The sequence below is a fragment of the Rhinopithecus roxellana genome, chromosome 12 (assembly GCF_007565055.1).
Source record: "Rhinopithecus roxellana isolate Shanxi Qingling chromosome 12, ASM756505v1, whole genome shotgun sequence".
In the NCBI taxonomy this organism is placed as follows: Eukaryota; Metazoa; Chordata; class Mammalia; order Primates; family Cercopithecidae; genus Rhinopithecus; species Rhinopithecus roxellana.
In genome coordinates, this window is record NC_044560.1 from 74,031,669 (window position 1) to 74,054,675 (window position 23,007).

The 23,007-nt window shown below is 37.0% G+C and overlaps 1 protein-coding gene across 1 annotated transcript in view; it reads right to left on the reverse strand.

The window, feature by feature from the left end:
- Window positions 1-5,061: 5,061 nt before the first annotated feature.
- LOC104664005 (zinc finger protein 626-like) overlaps window positions 5,062-23,007 on the reverse strand; it is a 33,884-nt gene continuing 15,938 nt past the window's right edge. The window contains 1 exon segment of the mRNA XM_010365422.2: window positions 5,062-8,173. Within this exon segment, the coding sequence (XP_010363724.2) occupies window positions 6,741-8,173 (1,433 nt within the window). The 3' untranslated portion in view covers window positions 5,062-6,740.

Consider the following 23,007-nt stretch of genomic DNA (forward strand, 5'->3'; position numbering starts at 1 on the left):
AGCATATGCATCAATAATGCTTGTGGTAAAATAAAGATTATGTTAATTTCTATTGAGCTCCCAAAATATTTGATCAAAAGCTAACAAATATACAGGAGAAAGGGAATATTATTCTAAATAAGAATATTGAGAATGGTTATTTTGTCAATATAAGTAAAAATATGACCTCACACTAATAGTCTCACCTATAGTTGTACAACATCAAATGCTATTTTTTATTTAAAATTGTATTTCATATAAGCATTCAATTTATATCACCTTCCTTTGCTATTTCAATCCCTTCTCCACTTTATATCAGTGGAAAACAGGCCAGTAGGTCCCAGGAAAGCACGTGGTGCTATTGCTGCTTTAACAGTGATCATGAAGAGCACTTGTTTGGCTGCAGCTCACATGTCAAACACTGTTATTTGGCTTAAAGTGAGGCAGAAGTTTAAAAATAATAAGTACTGCATTTATTCACCCCAAGAAAAGTAAAAGCTAAGGCCCAGAATGTGGCAAGGCAAAGGTTAAAAAGAAAAGAACAAGTTTGCCTCTGCCTAGCAGCTCACTTCAAATAGTTAGAAGATAACACTGTCTGAACAGCCAAGTCCAAAGGAATGGGCTCCAGACATCCGCCTCCCTTCCAGTGCAAGGTTGAAGGAAAAAACAAAGAGAGAGATAGGTTCTTTTACTGTTACTCTTTTCCCAGGCTTCTTAAGCATGATTATGTTTTACAAATGTCTGTATTTAGCCAGTTCTTGTTTTTCTTCTAATGCAGCTACAAGGCTACCGGCTAGGTCACAAGTTATGTTATGCTATAGATTACATGACCTGTTCCTGTATGATTAACTGCTGTTGTTTTGCTTCTGTAAGGCCGCTTCTGAAAACCCCACTCTATCTTTGTTCAATGCTCAGCTTTTGGATGTGAATCCTCTGAGCCGGTGCATAACTAAAATAAAAAAATCCTCCTGTACTCCACATAGGTCTCTTCATTCCTCAGTTTACTGCAATAAAAGTACTGTTTTTCTATTTTTTTCTAAATTTACCTGTAATATAAAATTGTTAGCTAAGAAGACTTTATCTTATTCAAATATGTTTTATGGGATTTCCTTGACACTTAAGTGTCTGAATTATCTGGACTATTTACATTTTCCATTAAGCTAAATTGAGTGCTATAGATAATCTTTAACTAAAAGCTTTTCTGAGGCAGAGTAAAATTTATAACATTTTATTATCATATGAAAGAAGTGCATTAACTATGTTTTCAGCAATCACTCTGAACACAGCATTCTCAGTTCCCAGTATGCACCCCGAGTCACTCAGGGGAAACTGGTATCTGTGCAGAGGCAAAAGAAAATGCTGAGTGGAGGTGCACCACACTGCACAGCAATGCTTTTCACATGCAGCTATTAGGGTCTCCATTTAATTGGGCTGTTATTTGCATGGCTAGATACTTACTGAATTTACTCATACTATTTTTTAGCAGCTAATGGCATCTGTTACCATTAATTTTATACATTTGCTTTGTTTTGAAAAACAAATCTTTCATTAATTTACTCTAAATTGAGACTACATTTACAATCTTCAATTTTTCAGCGTTAAATCAGAGAAGAGCAATGTGTGTCTATAGTGTGCATTTTCCTGCCTATCAAAATTCTTCCTTTATTGAATTAGAAACTCAAGGAAGCCAACTATAAAATACTCCCTTTGAATACTTTAGCCAGGATTTTAGATTTCAAAAGGTCAAAACAATGAGCGAAGTCAAAATCTTGTTTTTGTTTCTTGTTAGTCATCTGGCCATTTCCAAAAGCATGGCAATCAAGCCACGTCATTGAAAATATGTGATTTTGATTAATTTTATCCCATCTGAAATGTTTTCTCTAATTGTTTTATCATGTTAATTTAAACTGTCTACATAATTATGCATTCAAGAAATAGTCATATTGTTTATAGTTTATTACAGTATAGTAAAATCATTTATAATTAGAATTGTTTATGAATTCATTGTGTTTAAGGTTTTTCAAATGTGAAAACAATTAGGTATGATTTGAAGTAAGTTCAGTTCTAGGACATTACCCACTGGTCTTCATGGTATTTCTGTAATGAGTAGTGTAAACCCAGTCACCAGAATGGTGCAGACATGCTGATTGAATTAGAATGAGTTCAGCCTTGTTGGCAGACTATTGGTATCCCAGAAGCTGATCATTCACTGCAGCTTACTAAATGTTGTTCCATAATGACAGTGGGCACTTTTACCTGGGTTACCCTTTTCCTTTCATTAATGTGGGCCTGTTGTGGTCTCCTGTTTTTCTTAAGCTATCCCAGGTGAGAGGTGATTATTTCTTGCATGAATGAGATTCCCTTTTCTTCCCTCTGCCATAGGATCCTCTTATTCTCCCTACTGGAAGCAACATGCGGAAGGTAGAAATGATGACAATATACAAACCTGTTTCCTTTATGTGGCCACCATAAGCAGCTTACAACATGGCCCACAAGTTTAGCACAATCAGGGTAATATCCATTTTGGTAAACACAAAGTCAACACATGAGTAACCTAATTTCATGAGTGATTTCCCACCACAGTCACACGTTTCTATACTCAAGAGGAAAGTATTACACAGTAGGTGTGCAACAGACTGGGAATCCAGGGTATTATCTTAGAATGTTGCCTACCCACCTGAATAAACTTTAAAAAGTTTTTCTACTGTTTTGTTATCTACATAAACAAAAATGTCATCTGCAAATAATAATGAACTACTTTCCAGTTTTATTCATTACAAATATTAACTAACCTCTTTTTTCTGGCTTAATTATTTTCCTTTATGTGCTATTTTATACATTCACACACAAATAGAACAATGAAAATATATCCAATTATTCAATTTTGGTTTAATTTTTATTAAAATAAGCATTAAAAATAATTTTTTGTGTGTGTGTTTGAAGAGGGTTTTTATTGTTGTACTTAAGAGTGTTATTTCTGGAGACAAAGTTGCCTGTGCTTTATTCTGGGGAGAATCCAAGCCATAAGCCATAACATTTTACATTAACAAATTCAATACAAAGCATAAAGTATACATTTGCTTTCAGCATATTCAAGGCGTTTAGTTTTCCATTAGTCACCTAATTAAAAATTTGTTTTGTTCCAATAATTGTGCTTTTCTTCTGAAAATATGTACGAATGCATACTCACCAAACACACTCCATAATTTCTTACACCTATGGTTTATCTTCAGAGGAGTATGTGTATATTTCACTCTATGAAAATTAAAACTAAAAGTATTTATGTTTGCAGGCAAAGAGACCACATGTTCAAAGAAAACTATATAACAAATATTTATTAATAATTTTTCAGGGCTCAGAAATGTAAAAATTATATATATATATATACTTTTCTTTTGAGGAATCTCACTGTCACCCAGGCTGGAGTGCAGCAGTGCAATCTCAGCTCACTGCAACCTCCACCTCCCAGGTTCAAATGATTCTCCTGCCTCAGCCTCCAGGTGTGTGCCACTATGCCTGGCTAATTTTTCTATTTTTAGTAGAGACAGGGTTTCACCATGTTGGCCAGGCTGGTCTTTAACTCCTGAACTCAGGCAATCCACCTGCTTTAGTCTCCGAAATTGCTGGGATAACAGGCGTGAGCCACTGCACATGGCCGTATTTTTTTTTTTTTTTTTTTTGACATGGAGTCTTGCTCTGTTGCCCTGGCTGGAGTGCAGTGGCACGATCTTGGCTCACTGCAACCTCCACCTCCAGGGATCATGCCATTCTCCTGCCGCAGCCTCCCAAGTAGCTGGGACTACAGGTGCCCACCACCACGCCGGGGTAATTTTTTTTTAGTATTTTTAGTAGAGACGGGGTTTCACCATGTTAGCCAGGATGGTCTTGATCTCCTGACCTCACGATTCACCCGCCTCAGCCTCCCAAAGTGCTGGGATTACAGGTGTGAGCCACCATGCCCAGTTTCTTTTTTTTTTTGAGATGGAGTGTCCCTTTGTCACCCAGGCTGGAGTGCAGTGGTGCTATCTCAGCTCACTGCAACCTCCACCTCCCAGGTTCAAGCCATTCTCCTGCCTCAGGCTCCTGAGTAGCGAGGAATACAGGTGCACCACCATGCCCAACTAATTTATGTAGTTTTAGTAGAGAGAGAGTTTCACAGTGTTGGTCAGGCTGGTCTTGAACTCCTGACCTCATGATCTGCCCGGCTTGGCCTACCAATGTGCTGGGATTACAGGCATGAGCCACTGCGCCCAGCCCATATTCTATTTATATATCTGTATAATTTTTATTATGACCATAAAAATAACCCTGTCATCAATTACAATTTAATTGGGTATTTTAAAATAACTAAAAGTGTATAATTACACTGTTTGGAATAGAAAGGATAAATACTAGAGGTGATGGATACCTTATTTACCCTAATTACTACATATTGTATGCCTGAATCAAAATATGCTCTGTAAGACATTTATACACATACTATATACTCAAAAATAGTAATAATAAATTACGAAAAAAGATTAAAAATTTAACTAATGGGAACAATATTCTTCAATTCATTTGCAGTTTAAAGCTACTGGCAAAGTGATTACTAGTGATGGTAGTCCACTATATGCCAAATAGTATACTTCTTCCATCTTTTACTTACACCATTGAGTATGGTGGGGTAGGTTAAAGTTAGTGGCATAATAATGCTTCATTAAATGCACAATAGTTTTAAGATGGTAAAAAATAAAATTAGGCCAGGCATATTGGCTCACACCTGTAATCCCAACACTTTGGGAGGCCCAGGTGGGTGGATCGCTTGAGCTTAGGAGTTCGAGACTAGCCTGACCAATATGGGGAAACCCTGTGACTACTAAAAATACAAAAATTAGCCAGGAGTGGTGTTGAGCACCTGTAGTCCCCACTACTCGAGAGGCTAAGGCAGGACGATTTCTTAAACTTGGGAGGCGGAGGTTGCAGTCATTGCACTGAGATCATGCTGCTGCACTCCAGCCTGGGTGACAGAGCAAGACTCCATCTCAAAAGAAAAGTTAAATAAATAAAAAAATAAAATATAAATTAAGTTCACACATAATCTAACAATTTTTAAATATATTGCATTTTATTACATAACAGTAAAATTACTAAAATAATAATTGATATACTTTAACTATAATTTATAATTTCTTTCTCTCAGTATAATGTAGAAAAGTATTACTCTGAACACCTACCTTAAACATTACTTAATTCAGGTTAACTACAATGAGCCTCTCCACTTATATTTTCATCATGCATCTTACATTTTAATGTCCTTACTCTTTTATAGAAAAGGTCATAAAGAATGCTCAATAAAGAATCTCTAATATCTCTGATGCAGCGACAATTGATCACATACATTCACATGTGAATACAACAGAAATAAAGTAACAGCATAAAGTAATTTGAAAGCTGTATTACATCATTATTCACTTTTCAAAAAACCGTTTTCAAGGAAACCAGTATAGTTTCAATGTAATTACAAAGCTTCAAAAAAATCTCCTTTTAAAGTTATATACAAATAATTTAACAACTTTATCTGTGAATTCATTTTTATACTCAACACTCTTATTTAGTGTAATGTCTGAAGTGTCAGTGCCTTATTCTTTAATTCTCTGATATGTACATACAATTAATTTTGAATTAAATATTTTTTCATGTTGACTGCATCTGCAAAAATATATTTTAGTATAAACTCTGGTGTTTTCTGAGCTGTACTTTTTTTTTTTTTTAAGTGTTTCCAAATTCATTACATTTGCAAGACTCTTCTCCAATATAAGTTCCCTGATGTTGAGCAAAGCTGGAGCAACTGCTTCAGGGTTTTCCTCTAGTACAAAATGTGTGCAATAAACCCCCTCTAAATTTGTAATGGTTGTCTTCAGAATAAACACTCTTCTTCACTTTAAAGGCTTATATTTTCTGAAAGACTTTTTGACAGTAATTGCACTTTTAATGCTTTTATTAACTATGAACCTTCTTATGTTGAGTAAGATGTTGAGTAAGATTAACTATGAACCTTCTTATGTTGAGTAGGCATTCATGGGTTTTCCATATTCTTTATATTTGTACAATTTTTCTCAAGGATACTAGCTTTCCTGCGAAATAAGGTGTACACACTGACTAAAAGTTTTGCCACATTCTTCATGCTTGTAGGAATTTTGCCAGTATGAATTATCTTACTTACTATCAAAAATGGCAACCATATAAAGGTTGTTTCACATTTTATATATTTCTAGGGTTTCACACTAGTATAGATTTTTTATATGTAGAAAGGATGGAGGTGTTGATAAAAGCACTGTCACATCTTTCACGTTTGTAGAGTTCCTCTTCAGCATGAATTATCACCATGTCTCTTAAGAATTAAGAACTTGTGGCCAGGCATGGTGGCTCATGCCTATAATTCCAGCACTTTAGGAGGCCGAGGTGGGTGGATCATGTGAGGTCAGGAGTTGGATACCAGCCTGACAATCATGGCGTAACCCTGTCTCTACTAAAAATACAAAAGTTAGCTGGGCATGGGGGTGGGCACTGGTAATCCCCTCTACTTGGGAGGCTGAGGCAGGAGAATGGATTGAACCCAAGAGGCGGAGGTTGCAGTGAGTCGAGATTGTGCTGTTGCACACCAGCCTGGGTGATAAGAGTTGAAACTCCATCTCAAAAAAAAAAAAAAGAAAGAAAATAGAACTTGTTATATGCCTTGCCACATTCTTCACACTTGTAGGGTTTCTTTCTAGTATGAATTATGTGTAATTAAAGTTGAGAAGTTCCTTAAAAAATTTGTCGCATTCTTTATATTTGTAGGGTTTATATTCCATATCAATTCTCATAGTTAGAATTGAGGGCTGGTTAAAAGCTTTTCCACATTCATCACATTCATATGGTTTCTCTCCAGTATGAATTACCTTATGTGTAGTAAGGTGTGAGGATAGGTGAAAAGCTCTGCCACATTACTCACATCTGTAGGGTTTCTCTCCAGTATGAAATCTCTTATGTGTAGTAAGTTTAGAGGAGCGCTCAAAGGCTTTGCCACATTCTTCACATCTGTAGGGTTTTCCAGTATGAATTTTCTTATGTGTACTAAGGTTAGAGAACTGCTTAAAAGCTTTGCTGCATTCTTCACATTTGTAGAACTTCTCTCGAGTATGAATTATCTTATGTGTAGTAAGGTGTGAGGACCGCTTGAAGCTTTTGCCACATTCTTCACATTTGTAGAATTTTTCTCCAGTATGAATTCTCTTATGTGTAGTAAGGATTGAGGACTGGTTGAAGGCTTTGCCACATTCTTCACATTTGTAGGGTCTCTCTCCAGTATGAATTTTCTTATGTGTAGTAAGGTTGGAGGAGTACTTAAAAGCTTTGCCACATGCTTCACAGTTGCAGGGTTTCTCTCCAGTATGAATTATCTTATGTGTAGTAAGGTCTGAGGACCGCTTGAAGGCTTTGCCACATTCTTCACATTTGTAGGGTTTCTCTCTAGTATGAATTCTTTTATGTGTAGGAAGGGTAGAGGAGTATTTAAAAGATTTGCCACATTCTTCACATTTGTAGGGTTTCTCTCCAGTATGAATTATCTTATGTGTCGTAAGGGTTGAGGACCGGTTGAAGGCTTTGCCACATTCTTCACATTTGTAGGGTTTCTTTTCCGTATGAATTATCTCATGTTTACTAAGGGCTGAGGATGACATAAAGGCTTTGCCACATTTATCACACTTGTACGGTTTCTCTCCAGTATGATTTCTCTTATGGGTAGTAAGAGTGGAGGAGTGCTTAAAGGCTTTGCCACATTCTTCACATTTGTAGGGTTTCCCTCCAGTATGAATTTTCTTATGTGTAGTAAGAGTTGAGAACTGCTTACAAGCTTTGCCACATTCTATATATTTGAAAGGTTTTTTCCCAGTATGTCCTCTCTTTTGTCTGTTTGAATTTGAAAATTGATGAAACACTTTCACATATTTATCACATTGAAATATTTTTCTTGGGGTAGTTGTCAAACATTGGTTAAGTTCATTATAACCTTCTTTGTGCACCTTACACTCATCCACACTTTCACGTCCTTTTTATAACTGTAAATCGCCATGTCTACATTTTTCATACCTTCTCAGTATCACTTTTTGGAAAGAATCTTTTATGCTCTGCTCTGGCCAAAGGTCTTGGACAAAATGAGAACACATAACTGAAAGAAACAACAAAAACACATTACTTCAATTGGTAGACTCAGATAAATATAAATATGTCATCTTGCTTATGTAGTTTGTATAAAACTATAAAAACTACATAAGCAAGATGACACAGCAAAATACCACAGCTGTAATTTCTTCCTGGACATATAAATTTAACAAAAACATACTGACCAAAATACATTTTTTTTTTTTTTTTTTTGAGACGGAGTCTCGCTCTGCCACCCAGGCTGGAGTGTAGTGGCCAGATCTCAGCTCACTGCAAGCTCCGCCTCCCGGGTTCCCGCCATTCTCCTGCCTCAGCCTCCCGAGTAGCTGGGACTACAGGCGACCACCAGGTCGCCCGGCTAGTTTTTTGTATTTTTAGTAGAGACGGGGTTTCACCATGTTAGCCAGGATGGTCTCGGCCTCCCAAAGTGCTGGGATTACAGGCTTGAGCCACCGCGCCCGGCCCAAAATACATTTGTAAAAAACTTGTAAATAAGTTGTGAAGGGCCCCAGGTGAGCACAATGCAAAGGGCCAAATAGAAGAAATAGAAAAGTCTGTTACTTATACCCAACACAGCTGTTTTTGCTCTCCAGTATAATATTGTGCCTTTAAAAGCAAATTGTCGACTGGCCAGGGTGATTCATGCCTGTAATCCCAGCATGTTGGGAGGCTGACATGGGTGGATCAGAAGGTCAGGAGTTCAAGACCAGCTTGACAAAGATGGTGAAATTCAATCTGTACTAAAATTCAAAAAAGTAGTTGGGTGTGGTGCTGGACACCTGTAATCCCAGCTACTCAGGAGGCCGAGGCAGAGAATTGCTTGAACCTGGGAGGTGGAGGTTGCAGTGAGCTGAGAGTCCCAGAATCTCTAGTTAAGACAATTGATTTCAGACTATGCCAGGACAAAGCTATATTACAAAGATTGTAACAGGTAGCATTTTGTTAATGTCAAAATCTCAAAGATTACAATAAATACAAAATATTAGAGCAATATGACCCCATCAAAGTTATAAAATTTTCAAAAACAACCATAAAATGTATATAAAGTAATTTTAAAAATTCCCAATAAACTGTACAGGTCAAGCTTGGTGGCTCATTCCTGGAATCCCAACACACTAGGAGGCCAAGGTGGGTAAACCACATTAGATCAGAGTTTGAGACCAGCCTGGCCAACATGGTGAAACCTTGTATCTACTAAAAATACAAAAACTAGCTGGGCGTGGTAGCATGTGCCTGTAATCCCAGCTACTTGGGAGGCTGACACACAAGAATTGCTTGAACCTGGGAGGGGACGATTGCAGTGAGTGGATATTGTACCACTGCACTCCAGACTGGGTGCCAGAGCAAGACTGTTTCAAAACTAAAATAAAATAGGCTGGGCACAATGGCTCACACCTATAATCCCAGCAACTTAGGAGGCCGAGGTGGGTGGATCATTTGAAGTCAGGAGTCCAAAATTAGCCTGGCCAACATGGTGAAAACCCTGTCTCTGCTAAAAATACAAAAAATTAGCCGGGCATGCCAGCAGCCACCTGTAACCCCAGCTACTTGGGAGACGGAGGCAGAAGAATCGCTGGAACTCAGAAGGCAGAGGCTGCCATGAGCCGAGGTCACGCCACTGCACTCCAGAGACTGGGCAACAGAAAAAGACTCCATCTCAGAATGAATAAATAAATAAATAAATAAATAAATAAATAAATAAATAAATTTGAAAAATATTATGTCAGTGAAACAGATTAAGTACTGAAGATAAAAATGAGGATAATAAGAAATATTAAAATAGCAAAAAACAAAAATTGTGGATATAAAAAATTCAAAAAATAACAGAAAGAAAATTTTCTTTCTTTCTTTCTTTTTTTTTTTTTTTTTTTTTTTGAGACGGAGTCTTGCTCTGTCACCCAGGCTGGAGTGCAGTGGCCGGATCTCAGCTCACTGCAAGCTCCGCCTCCCGGGTTCCCGCTATTCTCCTGCCTCAGCCTCCCGAGTAGCTGGGACTACAGGTGCCCGCCACCTCGCCCGGCTAGTTTTTTTGTATTTTTTAGTAGAGACGGGGTTTCACCGTGTTAGCCAGGATGGTCTCGATCTCCTGACCTCGTGATCTGCCCGTCTCTAAAAGAAAAACTAATGTAAACATGAAAAAGCTGAACAAAGTAGGATACACAAAAAGATATTTATAACAAACACATATACAAGCAAAACTTCAAAACTCACAGATAAGAGAATTTTAGGAGCTACAATGCAGGCAGATGTAATGATGAAAAATTTTTGTATTTAACTGAAGTTTATTTTTTACCACATTCAAATATATTGTCGGCTCTTTTAGCGGTTTCATGTAATCCCCAAGGTACTGCTAAGAAAATATTTGTATGGATACACAAAAGAAAATTTAAAAAATCCTGAATGCATACCAATACAAAAATCAAAAAAACACAAAAACCACAGAAAAAGGAGAGACAAAGATACAAGAATCAAATATAACAATTAATAAAATAACATTAGTAAGTTTTTCTCTTTCAGAAAACCATTTAAATATATACATAATTATCTTTCCAATCAAGAGATATACTTTCAATAAACAGGTTTATTAAAAAATTATAAAAATCAAGATTCAACTTGCCTTTCTACAAGAGTCAGTTGAGATCTAATGACAAAAAAAGACTGAAAGTGGCAAGACGGAAGTAGAAATTTCATGTAAATGTTAACAAAATGAGAGAAGGGGTCAAAATATTACACAAGCTACATGTTAAGTTAAAAACTGTCATACTTTATAAAATGTACTTTAAGTCAAAACTTCAAAAAGACAAAGGACATTAAAAAAATATACAGATTCATTCACTGGGAACCTATTACAAATTTGTATATACATGTGTGTATTTATGTGTGTGTGTCTCATATTGGGGTTTCAAATATATAAAGCAAATACTAACAAAACTGAATAAACACAGAGAGAGCAATATAATTGTAATATGACATTTCAATACTCCACTTTCTGTAATAAAACAAGAGAGAATATTAGTAAGGAAACAGAAGGCTAGAAGGCAGTAAAAAACAATGATTTCTAATGAAGGTATAGAGAACACTCCTCAACAACAGAATACACAGCCTTCTCAATAGCTCATACAACTTTCTTCTTTATAGACCACCTGTTAGGCCAAAAACAAAGCCTTAACACATTTTTTAAAACTGAAATTTTATTGATCACTTTCTATGACAAAAATGGAATTAGTATAAAACAATAACATAAATAATTGATAAATCTAAAAATATATAGAAATGATACAACACACTATTAAGCATGCACTTGTTGAAATTACTGGGCTGGGTGCAGTGGCTAACGCCTGTAATCCCAGCACTTTGGGAGGCCAAGGTGGGTGAATTTAACTCCATCTCAAAAACAAACAATCAAAAAAGGAATAATATTGTGAAGATGTCTATACTGTTCAATTTAATCTACAGAATTAATGCAATATTTTTCAATTTCTCATTGCATTTTTGAATAAAAACGGCAAATCCAAAAGTATATGGAATCTAAAGAGATAATAAAGTACCCAATAATCTTCAAGGAATAATGTTGGAGGCATTACAATTTCTGATTTCTAAACACATCAAAAAGCTACAGAATTAAAACAATTTGGTATGAGTATAAAAGTGAAAAAGTAGACCAATAAAACAGAATGCAGGCTGGGCGTGGTGGCTCACGCCTGTAATCCCAGCACTTTGGGAGGCTGAGGCGGGCAGATCACGAGGTCAGGAGATCCAGACCATCCTGGCGAACACGGTGAAACCCCGTCTCTACTAAAAATACAAAAAAAAAAAAAAAAAATTAGCCGGGCGTGGTGGCAGGCGCCTGTAGTCCCAGCTTCTCGGGAGGCTGAGGCAGGAGAATGGCGTGAACCCAGGAGGCAGCGGAGCTTGCAGTGAGCGGAGATCGCGCCACTGCACTCCAGCCTGGGCCACAGAGGGAGACTCTGTCTCAAAAAAAAAAAAAAAAAAAAAAAAAAAAAAAAAATGCAGCACACGTTAGCTTTCACATAATTATTGCAGCATTGTTACTGAAAGCCAATAGGTTAAAGCAATGCAAATTTCTGTCACCAAATCATTCAGTAGATAGAAAAATACTGGAATCTCATTCAGTTTTCAAATAGCAGAAAATAGTCTGACTGTTAAGATAAATATTGATGACATTATGCAAAATAAAATGAGCCAGCCAGAAAAAGACACAGATTGTATGAGATACATAAAGCAGTTATACTCTTAAAAACAGAAAACAGAGTGGTGTTTGAAAAGTGCCACGAAATGGGAAGAATTGGTAGTTGTTTAATGTGTAATGAGATTTAGCTTTGCCAGATAAAAACATTCTAGTGATATGCTGCATAACAATGTCAATATAATTAATATGACCAACCTGAATATTTAGAAATATGTACTTATCACTCTAACTCTCAGGCAAAACTGCAGTGGCATTATCTCAGCTCACTGCAACCTCCACTTCCTGGGTTTAAGCAATTCCCCTGCCTCAGGCTTCTCAGTAGCTGGAATTACAGGTGCACGGCACCACGCCTGGCTAATTTTTTGTATTTTAGTAGAGACGGGGTTTCACCATGTTGGCCAGGATGGTCTCGATCTTCTGACACCATGATCCACCCGCCTTGGCCTTTGAAAGTGATGGGATTACAGGCATAAGCCACCGTGCTTGGCCTAGAAAATTTTATTGTTAATTTTGTTATGTGTTTTTGACACATAACACATAAGTAAAAATAAACAATAATACCTAAAATACAGAGTAATTATTGTTTTTAAATTATCTTCAAATCCAAAAGTGTTTCTCTGACACAAAATTAATATAGATTCACAAATAAATAGACGTTGAAATTGGGAGAGATTTTATGACTACTCACCTAGACAGGATTAAAAAACTGTTACAGGCCAGATGAAGTGGCTCACACCTGTAATCCCAGCACTGTGGGAGGCCGAGGCAGGCAGACCACCTGAGGTCAGGAGTTCGAGAACAACCTGACCAAAATGGTGAAACCCTGTCTCTACTAAAAGTACAAAATTAGCCAGGTGTGGTGGCACATGCCTGTAATCCCAGCTACTCAGGAGGCTGAGGTAGGAGAATGGCATGAACCCAGAAGTTGGAGGTTTCAGTGAGCTGAGATCCCACCGTTGTACTGCAGCCTGCATAATAAGAGCAAAATTCCCTCTCAAAAAAACCAAAACCAAAAACAAAACCCTGTTACACCAAACCTACACAACAAATATACAAGTGACACAAAACTACAGGGATAATATTTATACAGGCAAAGACACATAAAAATAATTATATTGGCAATAGTTAGATGGCTTTTTCATATTTAATTTTGCTCTACATTGTCTTAAATTGTACAGAGTTAAATATTCTTATATACAATAATATAAACTAAAAAATATATTGTTATGTACAATTATAATATAAACTAAAAAATCAACACATAATTAACTGGTGTGATGTGACATACCCAAAAATATATAACACAAAATATTAAATTACAAAAAAATTAAAACATGGGATGTAAAACAAGTAGATCCATGTATTCATGAAAGGAATCTTAGAATATAAGGTAAAGTAATACAAAGGTTACTTGAAGATTAAAAAAAAAAAGCTGAGAACTTCCCAAATTTTAACGTAACAACAACAAAAACTTCTAACCAGTAATACTTGATTCAAAATTATTTTACTTCAAAAAGAGTATAAAGACTTTCCAAAATAAAAGTTGAGTGTTCCTCACCATTAGCACAATCCTACAAGATATACCATACGGGGTTGTGCACCCTGGCTCACGCCTGTAATCCCAACACTTTGGGAGGCTGAGGCGGGTGAATTGTCTGAGGTCAGGAGTTCAAGACCAGCCTGAATAACATGGTGAAACACCATCTGTACTAAAAGTGCAAAAATTATTCGGACATGGTGGCGCATTCCTGTTGTCCCAGCTACTGAGGCGGACAAGGCAGGAGAATTTCTTGAATCAAGGAGGTGGAGGTTGCAGTGAGCCAAAATCATGCCATGGTACTCCAGCCTGTGTGACAGAGAAAGACTCCATCTTACAAAAAAAAAAAAAATAGGCCAGGTGCAATGGTGCCCACTGCACTCCACTACTGCACTCCATCCTGAGCAACAGAGCGACACTCAGTCTCAAAAAACAAAACAAAAACAAAAACAAAACAAAACAAAAGCAAAATGATTGTTCATAAAACCTTTAAAGTTCTTTTATAGAATATAAAAAACGTAAGTAAATGTGCATAAATCAGCCGGGCACAGTGGCTCATGCCTGTAATCCCAGTGCTTTGGATGGCCAAGGAGGGCGAATCATAAGGCCAGGACTTTGAGACCAGCCTGGCCAACACGGTGAAACCCTGTCTCTACTAAAAATACAAAAATTAGCTGGGCATGGTGGTGCACACCTGTAATCCCAGCTACATGGGAGGCTGAGGCAGGACAATCACTTGTACCTGGGAGGTGGAGCCTGCAGTGAGCCGAGACTGTGTCACTGCATTACAGCCTGGACAATAGAGTGAGACTCTGTCTCAAAAAAAAAAAAAAAAAAAAAAAAAAAAAAAAAAAATTCTGCCTAAATTTGTTAATAAATATACCATATAAAATAATTTTAATATCAATAACTGGAAAATATAGAGACATAGCTTTTGTATTAAATTGAAGTTGTTATAAAATTAAAACATATTGTTTTAAGATACATGTAATCTCCAATTTTCAAGATGATTACAAAGATAATATTTATAGAATGTATGCAAAAGAAAGTAAAAAATAATGCATGCCAGTACAAAATTAAATAAAAATTAAGAAAGTAAAACAGGAAATGAGAAAAATAAAACTACTAGAAACACATAAAACAATAACAGTATAACGGGAAATAACAACTTCATTTCTTTAAGCAATCATTTTAAATATAAATTAATTAAACTACTTAATAAAATAAAATGTAATCTTAGGATTTTGGAAGGCCAATGTAGGCTGATCACTTGATCCCAGGAGTTCAAGACCAGCCTGGGCAACATGGGAAAACTCTGTCTCTACAAAAAATACAAAAAAGCTAGCTGGGTGTGATGACACATACTAGTAACCCAGTTACTTGGGAGGCTAAAATGAGAGGACAATCTGAGTTTGGGAGGTTTGGATAGCAGTGAGACATGCAAATCAGCCTGGTTGACAGAGTGAGGCCCTATTTCAAAAATAAATGAGGTCAGGCGTGGTGGTTCACGCCTGTAATCCCAGCACTTTGAGAGGCCGAAATGGGCAGCTCATCTGAAGTCAGGAGTTCAAGACCAGCCTGGCCATCATGGTGAAACCCTGTCTCTACTAAAAATACAAAAAATTAGCCGGGCATGGTGGCGGGCACCTGTAATCCCAGCTACTCTGGAAGCCGAGGCAGGAGAATCGCTTAAACCCGGGAGGCGGAGGTTGAAGTGAACTGAGATCGCACCATTGCACTCCAGCCTGGGCAACAAGAGCAAAACTGCATGTCTAAATAAATAAATATATAAATAAATAAAATTATATAAAGAAAAAGAAATAGAAAGCCTGAGTGGTTTTTAAAAAAGCAATCAGTATGCTGCCTACGAGAGACTCATCTTAGCATTCAGTCAAATAGGCTGTAGTAACAGAATGGAAAAATTGTATATTCCATGAAAATAGTAACCACAATTGAGTGAGGTGGTCATAATTATACTAGACATAACATGCTTTAAGTCATGTACTACTATGAGACAAAGATTGATATTGTATTATGACAAAGTGAGTTGATATACCAGAAATCTATAATATTTATCTATCTATATGTATATGTGTATATAACATCAGGGCTCCAAAATATATAAAGCAAATATTGACAAAAGTGAAGCAAGACATACATAGCAACATAATCATTGTAGACATCAAGACCCCATTTGCAATAATAAATAGAAAATTCAGATAAAAAATAACAAACAGAAAACTTAGAAAACATTATAGACTATGTTAATTATTTTCCAAATAGAGGAATAATTGAGAGTACATTATTTATAACAAAAAGAGGTTTATTTGGCTCACAGTTTGGCAGACTGCATAAGAAGTGTGTGCCAATATCTGCTTCTGGTGAGGGTCTCAGGAAACTTACAATCATGGTGAAAAATAAAGGGTAACTGGATGTATTATACGGTAAGAGACAGAGCAAGTGTGAGGTGAAGGAGCCAGGTTCTTTTAAAGAACCTACTCTCATTTGAATTAATAGAGTGTAAACTTTATGGTTACCAAGAAAATGTACCAGCCATTCATGAGAAATTTGCCCCCATGATCCAAACATGTCCCACCAGGTCCTACATCCAACATTAAGGATTTATATTGCAGCATGAGGTTTGGAGAACATGGACATCCAAACCATATTATAGACCAACTAGGCTTCACAGACGCATACAAAACTTTCCAGTCAAAACCAAGATAATACGCAATATTCTTATTTACATCTGGTGTATTCTCTTAGGACACACACCAAGTTTTATTAATTTCAAAAATACTGATTGGGTGCCATGGCTGCTGCCTATAATCCTAACCCTTTGGGAGATGAAAGTAAGAGGATCCATTGGTGCCAAAAGTTTGAGACCAGCCTGGGCAACATAGTCAGATTCAAACACTACAAACAAACAAACAATTAGCAAGACATGGTAGTGCCTATCTGTAGTCCTAGCTACTCAGAAAACTGAGGTAAGAGGATCACTTGAGCCCAGGAGGCTGAGGCTACAGAGAGCCAAAATTATGCCACTGTACTCCACACTAGGTGACGCTAAGATCTTGTCTCAAAACAACAAAAGCAATCATTTAAAAAAGACTAAAATTATGCATGTGTGTTTTCCAATAAAAAGTGAATGAAACTGGGAATTAAAAGCAAAAGTCAAACTGGCAAATTCAAAACTATGTGTATATGAAACACTCTTCAACATATTCTTGCTCAGGGGTCAAAAAATTTCATTTTTCACAAAATGTCAATACAACCTAGAGTTAAAAGTTACAGAACATAAACAATGTGATACTGACACAAAGATAAACAGATGAAAGAACAGAATAGAGAGCTCAGAAATGAACCCTTCTGTATACTACCAAATGATCTTCCGCAAAGTTGCCAAGAGTACAAAATAGAGAAAAATAATCTCTTCAAAAAATGATGTTGAAAACTGAATATCAACACCAATAAAGTTGGATTATTTCCTTGAATGTTACAAAAATATATTTTTAATAAAATACTTAGACATAAAATAACTAACAAATCTTTTAGAAAAAAATACAGGAGTAAGACATCACATTGGTCTTGGCATCATTTTCTTTTCTTTTTTTTTTTTTTTTGAGACGGAGTCTCGCTCTGTCACCCAGGCTGGAGTGCTGTGGCCGAATCTCAGCTCACTGCAAGCTCCGCCTCCCGGGTTCACGCCATTCTCCTGCCTCAGCCTCCCGGGTAGCTGGGACTACAGGCGCCTGCCACCTCGCCCGGCTAGTTTTTTGTAGTTTTTAGTAGAGACGGGGTTTCACCGTGTTAGCCAGGATGGTCTCGATCTCCTGACCTCGTGATCCGCCCGTCTCGGCCTCCCAAAGTGCTGGGATTACAGGCTTGAGCCACCGCGCCCGGCCAGAAAGGCCACTATAAATTTTTTAAAAAACACCAAATCTGTTGATGATGCAATAAAAATGAAACCTAAGTTGAATGTTGGTAGATAACAAAGATGCAGTCATTATTTTTAAAAGTTATAAATGTTTCTCATTTGTAAATCTATATCCAAAATATGTAAAAAAGGCCAGGCACAATGGCTCAAGCCTGTAATCCTAGCAATTTGGGAGGCTGAGGCGGGAACACATCACCTGACACCAGGAGTTTAAGACGAGGCTGGTCCTGTCTCTACTAAAAATACAAAAAATTAGCTAGGCATGGTGGTGGGCACCTAAAATCCCAGTTACTCGGGAGGCTGAAGCAGGAGAATTGCTTGAACCCAGGAGGCAGAGGTGGTAGTTAGCTGAGATCACACCACTGCACTCCAGCATGGGTGACAGAGTGAGACTCCATCTCAAGAAAAAAAAGAAAGCAACACAGGACCTGGAAGACATATTTGAAAATCTGTCTTTATTATACCAGTATTCACAAAAGCCAAAAGGCTGAAGCCACCCAGATGTCTCTTGATTTAAAAATATATAAAAAAAGTAACATACACACAATGGAATATTATTCCACCTTAAATAAAACAATCTTGTCACATTTTAAGATAAACATTGAGAATATTATGTCACCTGAATTAATCCAGTAACAAAATTATGGATACTGTATGATTCCACTTATATGAGATACCTTAAGTAGTCAAAACCATAAAAACAGAAAGTGGAAGGTTTGTCTGTCAAGGGCTGGAGAGAAGGTAAAATGAGCAGTTGTTATTTAATGGGTATTGAGTTTCAGTTTTACAAGATGCAAAATTTCTAGAAGTCTTTTGCATAACAATGTGAATATACTTAACATGCCTGAAATAAACACCTTGTTTATTTTGACACAGGGTCTCACTCTGTCACCCAAGCTGGAGTGTAGTGGCACAGTTTTGACTCCCCCTCAATCTCCCATGTAGCTGGGACCACAGCTGCACACCACGATGCCTGACTATTATTAATTTTTTTTTATAGAAAGGGGTCTCTATATGTTCCCCAGGCTGGTCTCAAGCTTTTGGGCTCCAGGAATCCTCCTGTCTTGGCCTCCCAAAATCCTGGGATTACAGATGAGAGCCACAACCATGCCTGGCCCTGAAATGTACACTTCAATAAATTTAAGATGGTAAACTTTATGTTATGTGTTTTTAAAACAATGTTTTTAAAGAAAAACTGAAAAAATCCAGAATTATAAGTCTTTTTGAAAATTACCTTCAAATCACAAAAGTGTTTCTCTCACAAAAGGAAATATATATTCATCATTAAACACATGGTGAAATAGACTATCTTCATGACTAATCACTTAGGCAAGATAAAACTACCACTGAAAATCAGCTAAGAATATAAGACAACCCATAACTAAAACTGGGGTCATATTTACAAACACACATATGTAATCTGATTGGGATAGACATGTGCAATTTATCTCTTAGTTAAACCTCAAATGGACTTAAAGTGTACAAACAGAATTGCAAATTATCTAAAATTATAATATGTAAGTAAAACCAACAGGCACAATAAACTTATGTTAAGAAACCTACACTGAGGCCAGGCGCAGGGGCTTATGACTATAATTCCAGCACTTTGGGAGGCCAAGACAGGCAGATCAGGAGGTCAGGAGTTTGAGATTAGCCTGGACAATATGGTGAAACACTGTCTCGAATAATAATGCAAGAATTTGCCGGGAGTGGTGGCGCGCCTGTAGTCTCAGCTACTCGGGAGGCTGAGGCAGAAGAATGGCTTGAACGCGGAAGGCGGAGGTTGCAGTGAGCTGATTGCGCCAGTGCACTTTAGCCTGGGCAAGAGAGCGAGACTTCCTCTCAAAACAACAACAACAAACAAAAAAACTACACTGAAAAAACATGCTAATACAGAACTTCAAAAAATAAGATAAATGTTTACTCATCGGTGGCTCAAGCCTGTAATCCCAGCACTTTGGGAGGCCGAGACGGGCGGATCACGAGGTCAGGAGATCGAGACCATCCTGGCTAACATGGTGAAACCCCGTCTCTACTAAAAATAGAAAAAAACTAGCCGGGCGACGTGGCGTGCGCCTGTAGTCCCAGCTACTCCGGAGGCTGAGGCAGGAGAATGGTGTGAACCCGGGAGGCGGAGCTTGCAGTGAGCTGAGATCTGGCCACTGCACTCCAGCCTGGGCCGCAGACTCCGCCTCAAAAAAAAAAAAAAAAAAAAAAAAAAAAAAATGTTTACTCATAAAATCTGGTATAACACATGTAAGTATCATTACAAAAATCTGTCAGGCCAGGCGCTGTGGCTCATGCCTGTAATCTCAGCACTTTGGGAGGCTGAGGCAGGCGGATGACCTGAGGTTAGGAGTTTAAGACTAGTATGGTCAACGTGATGAAACCCCATCTCTACTAAAAATACAAAAATTAGCCAGGCACGGTGGCACATGCCTGTAATCCCCGCTACTTGGGAGGCTGAGGCATGAGAATTGCTTGAACCCGGAAGGTGAGGGTTGCAGTGAGCCAAGATAGCACTACCACACTCCAGCCTGGATGAGAGAGGGTAACTCCTTCTCAAAAAAAAAAAAAAAAATTGTTGAGGTAACTGCAATCTTTAAACTATTATTATGTACTTATCATATACAGGTATTTTGAATCATTGGCATGCACTGTGTGGCAGTAAAATTTCAGAGAATATGCAGTATAATTATAAAAAGATTCTAATGAGAAACTTTTAATAAATTAGCATTTAAAAGAAACTAGAGCTGCTTTTTACGTTTTAAATATGTTATTCTCACACAAAACTAATGTATTCCAACTTTAGAAGCAAAGAATAGCCTTACATTGTTAAATATAGAAAAAAATATATATATATTTTGCAGAATAGGTTAGACCCTCTGATACGAAAACAAATATTAGGAAGTAAACTCTGTTATTATTTATATACAGGGTGAAGAAAGTAGATGAAAATCCCATAATTTTATAACTACTTATAACTAGTAACTATTTATATTTAGTAAATATAACCATTTAGTAACTATTTTCATAAATATGGAGTGCTTACTAATTATCTAATTTACTTTCGGCATACCATGCAAATTCTAGCATATTGTCTAAATATCTGAATCTAAAATTACAAATTTGAAATAGAATATAGAAAGAAAGAAATGTATAAGGAGAGTGACATCAGTGAGATGAAAAGAATAAAAGTGCTCTATTTTCATATCCCCTCACAGCAAAAAAAGTCAGCCATCCCTGACCAAAAATGACTTTATGAGAGAACCAGGCATTATGGTTCACACCTGTAATGACAGCTACATGGTACATTACTGTTGGAGAAATGCTTCAGGCCAGGATTTTGAGACCAGCCTTGATTATGTAGCAAGACGCCATCTCCAAAATAAGCGCCTCTAAGAGAGATTTGAGATCCAGGGATGGAGTTGTGAAATGCTGTTAAAGCTTCAGTTCGAGACATGTTCTATTCGGAAGGCAGGCCTTCATTCAGGTGGGAAATTACAGGACCCCAGTTCTTGCCTACAGACCAGGATAGGATTCACCCAACTTGGTCCCACAGAGAATTCTGAACTTACTCTGTAACCATCACAGACTCCTCCCAGCCCCGGACTGGCAGCGGTCCTGCTATGCCAGAGACCTGGAGGAAGGCACTCATTTACAGCCATGTAGGCAGGCCTGCAGACTCTGGCCTTTACCGTTGTCCCTGAAACAGTTCACTGACTCAGTTTCAGTTATGTGAGCCACAGTTTATTGTCAGTTCTGCCTATACAGAAACCCACACAGTTACCTGAGGAAAGGCTCTCTGGTACTTACTGAAAGCCACACTCATCCACATCCTGATTTAAGGCCCAGCATATGCAGACCTGACTGCAAAAGCATGCCCTAGTGTCTGCCCTACAGAGCAAAGTCCTGAAAGATATGCAGTCTGTCCAAAAATAAAACAGGAATTACAACTACCCAAGCCCCCGCAACAGGCTAACTGAAGGTGAACCCTAGTGGAGACCCAGCATCCTTGTGACCAAGCTACAACCCCTCTTCACTACAAATTCAGAGGGCATCTCATCACCCTAAGGGCCCGATAAAAGAAAATCTTTACCTTCTCAAATCAGTTTATGAAAACTTGAAGAGGTGTTTGTTCCATCAAATTCAGACACCAATACAAAGCTATATTGTGCCCATTGTCAATGCTTCTATTTTAATGTAGCACTGGAAGTATGTGGCAGAAGAATTAATCAAAGAAATAAAAAAATCCACTGAAATTAAAAAATAAGTAAAATGCTGCTATTTGTAGATCATACAATCTTATATTTAAAAAACCATAAACAGTATATTAAAATCTGTCTAAACTAATAGATATACTCAGTAAACTAGCAAAATATAAAATTAACATACATCTATGGTTTCATACATATCTGATAAAATAGAAGAAGAAAAAATTTTATTGACTATACCATTAAATAATAAATTTCTGAGGAAAATATTAAGGAGGTAAAAAATCTTTACAATAAAAAAAGGAAAAATTAGAAAAGATACAAATAAATTTTAAAATATTTTATCTATGAATTGAAAAAATAAATATTATTGAAGTGCCATATTATCCAATCTATAGATTCAATAAACCTCCTATTAATTAAAATTGCAGTGGTACTATTTTCACAATAATGGAAAATATAATTCAAAAATTTACATGAAACTAAAATGAACTTTGAATAGCCAAAGCAACCATGAGGAAAAATAACAAAGCAGAGGGATCACATACTTATAATTTCAAACTATATATTTCAAGACTAGATAGTAATAAAAACGGAATGGATTGTGCAGAAAAATGAACAAACAAAATTCAACAGAAACTATTACTCTCAGACATTTCAGACCTGATGCAAAAAGAGAACTTTGAGAGTAATTTTAGTTTCTCAAAATCATGCAGATATTTGTGTGTCCCAAAAATTAAGGAAAAGCAGCCACATTGTACAGTCTCTTATATGCCATGAAGAGGACTTTGGCTCTCACTGTGAACTTGAAGGAAGCTCACTGAAAGAAAAGGAAAATCCTTAGAGAATTTAAAAGCATAAGACAGATGATGCTCCTTTGTAAGAGCAAAATTAAAAAAGAAAAAACAAACAAACAAACAAACAAAAAACAGCTGCCCAAGAA